Raw genomic sequence first — 11732 nt, 5'->3', positions numbered from 1 at the left:
CCTTTACCTTCGAAAAATTTAAGAATTTCCAGCTTTTTACATAACAATTAATCCCTGCAAGTTTCATTACGCTATGATTAAAATTGTGGCCAGGAAAATGTTCACAAACACACACACAAAAGCTTAACCGTGACCTTGACCTTTACTTTCCAAAATTAATAATTTCCAGTTTTTTACATAACAATTAATCCCTGCAAGTTTCATTACTCTATGATTAAAATTGTGGCCAGGAAAATGTTCACAAACACACACACAAAAGCTTAACCGTGACCTTGACCTTTACTTTCCAAAATTAATAATTTCCAGCTTTTTACATAACAATTAATCCCTGCAAGTTTCATTACTCTATGATTAAAATTGTGGCCAGGAAAATGTTCACAAACAAACAAATACACACTAACAGGGTTTAAAACATAACCTCCTTCCAAATTCGTTGGGGGGGGGAAGGTTTGGTGCATGGTCTAGACTTCTTCATAGTATAGGAAATTGCAATGCTTCGTTTCCTTCCTTGTTAGTGTGTTGATTGGAGACGCTGTTTAAGGTATGCATTAAAATTTCCTGTGGAGAATCTTAGCATGAGGATGGAAATATCAAAGACTTGTGAAATTAAAAGAAATAAGGTAGCTGATTGGAGACAAAAAGTTGGTGAAAATGTGTGAATTTTAAATATATATTATATATATATATATATATATATATATATATATGTATATATATATATTTATATATATATAGCTTATATATATATATATATATATATATATATATATATTTTTATATGTATATATATATGTATATATAAATATATATATATATGTATATATTATATATATATATATATATATATATATATATATATATATATATCTATATTTATATACTGTATATATATATATATATATATATATATATATATATATATATATATATATATATATATATATATATATATATATAAATTTTCAGCTGGGCTCTACAATGCACTAGAAGAGTTGGATGACCCAGACCTACATGGCTGAGGACCATGAAGCGTGAAGTAGTAGAGGATGATTGGAGAAGTATTGAATTAAAAGCTCAAGATAGAGATGACTGGCGAAATCTAATTGAGGCCTATGCGTCAATGCGTGTAGGAGGATATATATATATATATATATATATATATATATATATATATATATATATATATATATATATATATATATATATATATTCCTTCCTTTATACCCTTTCCTAATTGGGCTATTTGCCCCGGTTGAAGCCCTTGGGCTTATAGCATCCTGCTTTTCCAACTAGGGTTGTAGCTTAGGTAATAATAATAATAATAATAATAATAATAATAATAATGTCCTATATTTATGAAATTATAATGACATATTTGCTGTTATATTTTTAATTTAGACGAACTTGCACAATACCTTAAAATAATGACCATGAAAAAAGGCAGAACATATTGTTGTCTAAAGTGTAAAATAAGAATTATAAGTTTTGTGAAAAATATACTTGATGGCAATACATCCTCATCACGGTTACCTCACCTAGTGGGGAAAAAACGGAACTTCCTGGCTGATGTAATCTCTTCCTTACTTCTTCTTTTTTTTCTTCTTTTTCTTCTTCTTCTTCCTTTGAAAGACTTCGCTTTGGCTTTAGGGTATATCGCAGTCCTAATTGGCTGCCCTGCCTGACATCGCTTAGACCCCGGGAGCTTATGTTCGCGCTTGTACCAGTCACCAACGTCCTACCTCCTAGCAGCGAAGAGTCCTGGCACAGTTAGGTCTACAGTTCGAGACGTGTGAAGTGTCTGTTATGCTTTTAAGGTGTTAGTGTATTAGTCTGTAACACCCATTTGCTTTAACTCATAAATAACCAATTGGAAGAAACTACTTGGCGAAATATGTTCCTTTTTAACAAATGATCCCTCACTGATATTTACTTAATTTATATGTATATTTGTTCGTCTTTTATTATCATAGCGTGCAAAATCCCTCGCACATGCACAAATACGAACGTGGGTGATCTCAAAGTTAATCAGTGAGAACATAACTATGCTCACGTCTCTCTCTCTCTCTCTCTCTCTCTCTCTCTCTCTCTCTCTCTCTCTCTCTCTCTCTCTCTCTCTCTCTCTCCACAAACAACCATACTTATATATATATATATATATATATATATATATATATATATATATATATATATATATATATATATATACTGTATATCCAAATACGTACATACACATACGTATATATGCGCATGTATATAATGTATATACTCACATATATATGTCTATATATAATATACGTAGGTGCATGTATATGTATTTAAATGTGTATATCTAAATGCGTGTATATCATCTTCGTCAGCCGTTACTAATCACTGCAGAACAAAGGCCTCAGGCATATCCTGCCACTCGCATCTGTTTATGGTCTTTCTAGGTCAGTCTATGCCTGCAAATTATCTTAGCTCATCAATCCATCGCCTTCTCTTCCTTCCCCTGTTTCTTTTGAAATCACTAGAAGACCAATTCTGTTATTCTTAATATCCATCTATTATCTGCCATTCTCATTATTGTCTCTTAGTGTTATCCCCATCATTATTCTCTCCATAGCTCTTTGAGCTGTAACTAACTTATGTTCTAAGGCTTTAGTAAGGTTCCATGTTTCTGATGCATAACTTGATATTGGTAGGACCATCTCATTAAATACTTTTCTTTTCAGAGAAAGTGGTATTTTACTTTACATAATCTCATTTTAATAAAAGCTTTTCCTCCCACGCTTATTACTGTCTGTCCTAAGTGTGTATAATCATTAACAAACTTTAGAGGTTCGTCCATAACCCTTATTTGTTGTCTGTATTTTCATTGAACATCATCTAAGTTTTACTCATATTCATTTTCAGTCCTATATTTCTGCTTCTTTTCATATCTTCTATCATCTTTTGCAATTCCTCCCACGATTCATTAAACAAAATTATGTCATCTGCAAATCTTAAGTTGTTAAGGTATTTAATGTTAATTTCTATATTTTTCAATCTAAATTAATAAAAAAAAAAACTTCTTATATATATGCTGTAAGTAATAGAGGAGAGATGGGATTTCCATGTAAAACTCCCTTCTCAATTGGAATTTTCTCTCTGTGTTGGTTTAGGATTGCTGTCCTTCCCGTATAGATATCTTCAAATGCTCTAACATAGGATTCATCAATTTCTTTTCTTATAAGGGCTTTCATTACTATTGAAGTTTTGAGATAATGAAAAGCTTTCTTGTAATCTATAAATGCCATACATAGTGATTTATCATACTCAGTTGATTTTTTCATTAGCTGGTTAATTACATGGATATGGTCTGTTGTTGAACACTCACTTCCAAAGCCTGCCTGCTCTCTTGCTTGATTAAAGTCTAGCTGTCTTTCTACTTGGCCCATTATGATCTTGTAAATATTTTATATATTGCTGAGATTAAACTTATTGGGTGGTAATTTTTTCGGGTCTTTTGTGTCTCCCTTTTTGTGAATTCTTGTAATTAGTATTGGTAAACTAGATGGTGTATATATATATATATATATATATATATATATATATATATATATATATATATATATATATATATATATATATATAGTGTGTGTGTGTGTGTGTGCGTATATATATATATATATATATATATATATATATATATATATATATATATATATATATATATGTATGTATATATATATATGTATATATATATATATATGTTTGTGTGTGTATACTATTGTCATTGTAATTATTATTATTATTATTATTATTATTATTATTATTATTATTATTATTATTATTATTGTAGGTTGTTGTTGTTATTCCTAGGTAAGCCAAAACCCTAGTTGGAAAAGCAGGATGCTATAAAACCAAGGTCTCCAGCAGGGAAAATAACCCAGTGAGGAAAGGAAACAAATAAACGGTATAAGAGGAGTAATGAATAATTAATAAAATCTTTTAAAATCCGTAATAAAGTTAGAATAGGTCTGTCATATACGGAGAGAGAGAGAGAGAGAGAGAGAGAGAGAGAGAGAGAGAGAGAGAGAGAGAGAGAGAGAGAGAGAGAGAGAGAGAGCGTAGTCCCGTCCTCATTGATTTAACTTAGAAATCGTTTGTTTAAGTTATAGTTTTGCAATACTTCCTGATTCTAGAACTCCGCCATATTTACTCAACCACCCACGTTAAAGCGTCCAAAAATAATGATGTTTCCGTTATGACTCACGATATACAGCTGCCAGGGATCAATATTTCTCCATGAGTATCGTTACAAAGGTCCCGATGCAGCGTGTAGCTGGTCAGGTGCTGGTCAGCGTACTGTGCTATCAGGCGTGATGTGTTATGTGACAAACTAGCAAGTTTAAAATTTTTTTTTTCTTGTTTTCTTACCTTCTCTATTTTCGTACTTTGTAATAGTTAACTTGTTCTCATTTATTTTATTTCTCTTATCTTCATTTTATCGTACCTTTTTCTCTCCCGCCACGTGACTGCAAGCAAGTTTAAAGGTTTTTAAAGGCCGCTTATGAATGGCATGGGCAAGGGACAGTGACATTGCCCTATTAAAAAGGACAGTGGTCTAGAGACTGAACAAGCTCCCTTTTCACCCAAGCTAGGAGCAAGGAGGGCCAGGCAATGGCTGCTCATGACTCAGCAGATAGACCTAGAGGCTCCCCACTAAAAGTTTTTAAAGGCCGCTCATGAATGGCAGAGGCAAGGGACAGTGACATTGCCCTATTAAAAAGGACAATGGTCTAGAGACTGAACAAGCTCCCTCTTCACCCAAGCTAGGAGCAAGGAGGGCCAGGCAATGGCTGCTCATGACTCAGCAGATAGACATATAGGCTCCCCCATTAAAGAATTTTTAAAGGTCGCTCATGAATGGTAGAGGCAAGGGACAGTGACATTGCCCTATCAAAAAGGACAATGATCTAGAGGCTGACGATATTTCAGTTTTATAGTTTATATAGGAAATATTTATTTTGATGTTGTCACTGTTCTTAAGATATTTTAATTTTCCTTGTTTCCTTTCCTCACTGGGCTATTTTCCCTATTGGGGTCCCTGGGCTTATAGCATTCTGCTTTTCCAACTAGGGTTGTAGGTTAGCAGGTAATAATAATAATAATAATAATAATAATAATAATAAAATGATCAGCGCCCAAGCCCCCTCTCCACGCAAGCTAGAACCAAGGAGGACCAGGCAATGGCTGCTGGTGACTCACCATCCTTTAGCTCACAGGGATGGTGAGGTTGAAGGGACCAAATTACCCAACGAGCTTTAGCGGGACTCGAACCCCAGTCTGGCAATCACCAGGCAAGAACGCTACCACCAGGCCACTACGGTCTTCTGAATTTTTCTGAGTTTTTCGTGATATCTATCAAGATAGAATAGACAAATTGACAGCGTAACAAACAAACAAAAAATAAACGCAGAATCATTAATATGTTCCATAGAAGAGAGAGAGAGGAGAGAGAGAGAGAGAGAGAGAGAGAGAGAGAGAGAGAGAGAGAGAGAGAGAGAGAGAGAGAGAGAATCACTATACTACGTTATATATACACTTAGATATTTACATATCCCTCTTCAAATATTCAATTCAATGAAAACTACAGCTTTAAAAATTTATTGATCAAAACATAATAACGCTCCGAAAAGTACAGTATACATTAATTCATAGGTCTACTGAAGGCCTATACACATCCACACTTGGGTCATTGTCATTAAGGGTAAAATCCAGCAATCAGATTTCGTAGTGTCAGAGAGTATATCAAAAGCATTTACTATCTATGACATGATGTATCACATAACAGTGAAATGACGAGTTAAAATATAGCAACATTCAAACAGTTATTTAGAGTTATTGGATCTTTTGACTGGCCAGATAGTACTACATTGGTTCTTTCTCTCTGGTTACGGTTCATTTTCTCTTTGCCTATACATACCCCATATAGTCTGGCCTATTCTTTACATAGTCTCCTGTGTCCTCATACACAAAACAAATATTACCAAGCAAGCCTCCCCATTGACTGGCCAGATAGTACTACTTTGGATCTATCCATGGTCTCGGTTCATCTTTCCTTCGCCTACGCATACATCTAATAGTCTGGCGTATTCTTTCCTCATACACCTGACTTATCCACTGTACTGTAAATTGTTCAGTGGCTAATTTTCACTCGGTAAGAGTAGAAGAGACTTTAGCCATGGTAAACAGCTCTACTAGGAGGACACTCCAAAATCAAACCATTGTTCGTAAGTTTTGGGTAGTGTCATAGCTTCTTTACTATGGTCTTCTACTGTCTTGGGTTTAAGGTCTTTTGCTTAAGGATACATTCGGGTATGCTGTTATCTTAGTTTCCTTATTCCCCTTCCTTACTGATCTATTTTCCCTGTTGGAACCCTTGGGCTTATAGCATCCTGTTTGTCCAAATAGGGTTACAGCTTAACTAATAATAATAATAATAATAATAATAATAATAATAATAATAATAATAATAATAATAATAGATAAATAAAGACGTGCATGAGGCCTTTGTCCTGCAGTAGACTAGAAACATCTGCATTTGTTGTTATTTACAGCCGAGTGGGCTAAAATCGAATGTTTACCCTTTTTCCATTGGCCTTAGATTCGAATCTTTGGCATGGCAGAAATATTTACCAATAAAGGAATTTCCCTGTGACTATAATATCCCTAACATACAGAACTCTATATTAAAGCGTGTTTACGTTTTAGTTGAAATATATACAAAAGTTACGTAAGCCAATACTATAAACATCGTCAAATCCGGGTTATGTAGGTTTCTATCTACCAGCAGCCTAGTGCTCATATGTTCGTCCCAGCACATCTATGTATCGTAGCGTGGGTCAACGCTACGATACACAAGGAAAACTTGTGACTTGTGTACGATAACTCAAAAGCCCTTGTGAATGTGGATGTGACACTGACCCTTCCCCCATTGCTGCGCGCCTGGAACTAGTGCGCACAGACGAAAGATCATTGTAAACCATTCATAAAACTAACTCTGATGGCCTGAGCTATGATAAACAACATTTAAATGTATAATTTATGTCAATGAAAAACATTTTCTACTAAGACTTGGGGTTAGAACGATTACACGGTGTGTGAGTGTGAAGAGTATATTTGTATGAAGCCAAGGCCCCCGCTTATAATGGCGGCGTTCTACACCGTAGCCTCAGTGCTGTTTGAGAGCCATGGCTGTGAGGGTTGATACGTCCGTGTCGCGAGAGCGTTAGTTGTCAGTGACTGTTTTACTCGACGCCTTGTTTGAGAATATTCAGGAAAAGATAAAAAAGTGACTTAATACCTCAAGATTTATACATAGAATCATTTTGATATAAAAGTGTTATCTCAGTTGTAACGCAAGATTCATTGAACATAGATGCATTACCTAGAAGCAATTTATCTTCACAATAGGCTAAGTAAGTGTGTGTGCTTTTGTGTCGTCGTAAAGGCCTACAGCTCGGGCTGCCGGCTTTATTGATTAATTGATCGGAGTGTTCGTCATGAAACGGAAATAAAAATGGAGAATGATAAGTGTATGGTAGGAACGTTGGTGGAATATTCAGACCACAACATTGATCACAAGGTTTGGCCTAGAAAACTAGCTCTTAAGCTCGTTGCATATGCAGATGATGCTACTCTCTTTGTATCAGATGATCGGGATGTTTTTTATTATTATTTGCGAAGGTTTTTTATTTGTAAAATTTGACTGTTAATCATGTGGTAGTACTTGGGGAATGTGAAAACGGATGATATATAGGTATATCTACATACGGTAGCATTAAGATTTATTAAACATCAAAGTTCAAAGAATATCTCGGCGCGAACAGCTTTTTTTTTCATAATAAAGCAGTGTCTTTTATTTATTTTATTATTTTGCAAGACACCAGAACCTATAACAAGGCTCTATATATATATATATATATATATATATATATATATATATATATATATATATATATATATATATATATATATATATATATATATATATATTATATATATATATATATATATATATATTATATATTATATATATATATATATATATATATATATATTATATATTATATATATATATATATATATATATTATATATATTATATATATATATATATATATATATATATATATATATATATATATATATATATATATATATATATATACTGGGAAGTTTCACTTTTACACTGACTGACACGAATCTTTAAGGTGATTTATCGATACAATGATGTATATTAAGTGATTTTCGTAAAACACAAGTGAAAAAAAAATAATACAAATATTATAATCAATCCCTTTAGAAAATTTTAGCCCTGCCAGCTGAATAAAAATGAGGTTATTTGTTGGAATTAGGCCATCTGGCTGGAGGCGAACTTGATGTTTTAACCGTGTGTGTTTCACAAGGTCTTTTCTCATAGTGTCGCAAACTGCAATTTTGAAACCTTTTACGTTAATGATGAAGGCGATGGTGGTAGTGATTGTAGTTGTTTGTCTGTCATAATTACGGACTATCTTATTTTATTATTAATGCACAAGTTACTTATTTGGGGATTTATTTATATATATATGTATTAGTTCGCTTAAGATAGCATTTAAACCTTCCTTTAGGTGTGTTTTATCAGCTAGTGCATTGCAACAAGGTTTTGTAAATATTGCTTATATCTTGAGTTGTCAGCTAGCGCATATTTTCTAAAATAATTTTCTTTATCCATGGCGTTTTTCTGTATATTAATAGTTCTTTTATAATAGTGTTATTAATTTTGGTGGAATACTCTTTGTTACAATATCTGAAACTTTAAAATTTAGACTTGAATTTTAGTGAAAATAGTAGGAATCATTTTACAGTTGCTTAATGAATGAGCACATCCCAGATTCCCCCAGCGCATTGTTGATGTACGATAATTACGTAAAAGCGTCTTTCCTTTAGCAATATATACTGTATATATATTTCATGAACGACTCTCAAAGTAATAGATTCGATACGAGTATTTTTGCTAGTATGAATATCGATTGATAAACGCCACAGTTGTGAAATCTCTTGGTCTAAGGGCACATAACCTTTAGTATCGTTAAGCAATAGCAGCTAGATATCGTGCAACATAGCTGGTAAGACGGAAAGGGCTTGGACAGGTGCAAGGTTTATAAATTGTATTGTTTGTGGTTTGACTTTATGTAAATTGGTAATTTTTGTTCTGTAAACGGCCTGACAACAGTAATGTGCATCAGTCTGTCCTCTCGTCTAACATTTCAACAGCTTCTGACATATGGCCGGGCAGTTTATTATTATTATTGTTTACTACTGTCCTTGGTTTGCTTCCATTTATGGTGAAGTAACTTCTAAACCAGCCATTGTTCCACTCACAGCCAGGGACAAACCAAAACGGAAGACTTTCGCAAGTTTTTTTTTTTTTTTTTTTTTTTTTTTTTTTTTTTTTTTTTTTTTTTTTTATACTATGAAACTCTTAATTAGACATTTCAAAGCTCTCGCGCTCTTAATTATGCCTTTTTATTCTCAGAAGATATTCGCACTATACAATTTTAGCTTTGAGTTTTACAGTTATAACTCATAATTGCGTCTTGTCAATTGAAGACTACTTTATTATCCATGAAATGTGCATTTCAACTGCCACGGCAAGTTAGTTAAGTGGGGGTTTCCTAGTCATATGATCTACAGGATCTAGAAGATCTGTTTGTATTTTTAGAGAGTTACAGTATTACACAGCCTTTTCCACATTATCGAAGCACTACGCAAGAAAGTCTTCAGATTCCCGAAAGCCTTAATATCTTCAGTCTTTCTGATTAGATAGTATCTCGACTATTTCTATATCGGTTCTAGTAAGAGGAAGCGGTTGTCGGTAAAATACGGGCTGTATTATTACCCCATGTCAATCGAAATGGTCGGTTTGCATATTATCTTATCCAGTTTATTAAGCTTCCATGTACTTTGCTGTTTTTTTTTTAGTGGAAGTTCGTAGGAAACCCGCAAGTGTTGCAACTGTATCCCACGAAATGTTTCTTTGAAATATGAAATATTGTCTCTGACTTTTAATGGCGAGTCTTGCCGGACTTTTGTGGGCGGGGCTTCATTGTCCACAAACCTTATGCATTTGAGACTGACTCCACCTCCTCGAACCGTTTGACAAATAGGTTCTACAACTGAGTTCGACTAACCGTATATTTTTGCTGCATTCATTATCATCTCCTCCTCTTACGCTTATTGACACAAAGGCTCTCTGTTAGATTTCGCCAGTCGTCTCTATCTTGAGCTTTTAAATCAATGCGTCTCCATTCATCATCCCTTATTTCAAGCTTCATAGTCCTCAGCCGTGTAGGCCTGGGTCTTTCAACTCTTCTAGTGTCTTCTGGAGCCCAAATGGAATTTTCATTTTTTTTAATGTATTACATGCAATGAAAATTGTGATTTTGTGATGTGCATTGAGTAATGGAAAATGCAGTTGTACAAATGTAGCATATGCTTATGACATTTATGATTAATAATATAGCATTTTTTATGTTATTGTTTACCAAATTTACCTTTTGCATGTAGAAAGGATTTTGTTTCTTATATATTTCTCTTTCTTTTGTCAGGTTGAGATTGGCCGTGCCGGATTAGAAAATAATTAGGTGAATTTCAAGCGTAAATTGTGATATTTAGTGAATTGTGAAATAAGTGTAAAAGTGAAATAAAATTTAAAGAAAAAATGAATGAAGTTCAGGAAAATGTTCGCCACGGGCCTCGCTTGGAACCCTTTGATGCCCGGCACAAGACTGTGCCCGATTTGTGCCCCATCGAGGAGACAAATTCTTCCCACACTACGCCCAAGGAAGATGTCAGTCCCTTGGGAGCGCCCATGGTGGTGCGAGGGGCTACAGCAGGAGCTGCTTCTGCTGTTGTCACTCCTGCAGCGACCGGTGCATGTGGGGCTACAAACGGTGGGGCATTGTCGCCCACAAACTCTCCTAGTTCCATGCCCACATTCCCCCCCGTGCCCACGTTAGTCGCGGGCAAGTACCTCCTGACTCGACCTCTAGACCATTCCGCGTGCCACGCCACGCACATCCACACCAGGCAGAACTTACTAGTGAAGGTAAGATCCTTTGAGGTGGTCCTGCAGGCATGATGTTGATGCAATAAACATACCAGATTGAGCTGTTGGGTCTGCCCCAATCTTTTTACCTCCCACTGTGCTTCGTTTAATACTTTCCTCTAAGCATTATAAAGTCCAAATTTTTTCCATCCCCCACCTATCCTTTCCCTCTCTCTTCTCCCCCACCTATCCTATCCCTCTTTCCCCCCACCTATTCTATCCTTCTCTCCCCTATCCCACCTATCTTATCCTCCTCTCCCCTATTCCACCTGTCTTATCCTTCTCTTCCCTAACTCACCTATCCTACCCTCCTCTCTTCTCCCCCACCTATCCCATCCTTCTCTCCCCTAACCCACCTATCCTACCCTTCTCTCCCCTAACCCACCTATCCTACCCTCCTCTCTTCTCCCCCACCTATCATATCCTTCTTTCTTCTCCTCCACCTATCCTATCCTTCTCTCCCCTAACCCACCTATCCCATCCTTCTCTCCCCTAACCCACCTATCCTACCCTTCTCTCCCCTAACCCACCTATCCTACCCTCCTCTCTTCTCCCCCACCTATCATATCCTTCTTTCTTCTCCTCCACCTATCCTATCCTTCTCTCTCCTAACCCAC

At 35.2% G+C, this 11732-nt stretch overlaps 1 protein-coding gene across 1 annotated transcript in view; it reads left to right on the top strand.

The window, feature by feature from the left end:
* The first annotated feature begins 7186 nt into the window (after positions 1-7186).
* Positions 7187-11732, top strand: part of LOC137654761 (tribbles homolog 2-like) — a 74399-nt gene continuing 69853 nt past the window's right edge. The window contains exons 1-2 of the mRNA XM_068388696.1: positions 7187-7442; positions 10616-11115. Coding sequence (XP_068244797.1) covers positions 10729-11115 — 387 coding nt within the window. The 5' untranslated portion in view covers positions 7187-7442; positions 10616-10728. The remainder of the gene's footprint in view (positions 7443-10615; positions 11116-11732) is intronic.

Source organism: Palaemon carinicauda, chromosome 15 (genome assembly GCF_036898095.1).
Source record: "Palaemon carinicauda isolate YSFRI2023 chromosome 15, ASM3689809v2, whole genome shotgun sequence".
Lineage (NCBI taxonomy): Eukaryota > Metazoa > Arthropoda > Malacostraca > Decapoda > Palaemonidae > Palaemon > Palaemon carinicauda.
Note: the sequence above shows the minus strand (reverse complement) of the source record. Positions and strands in the feature narration are given on the sequence as shown.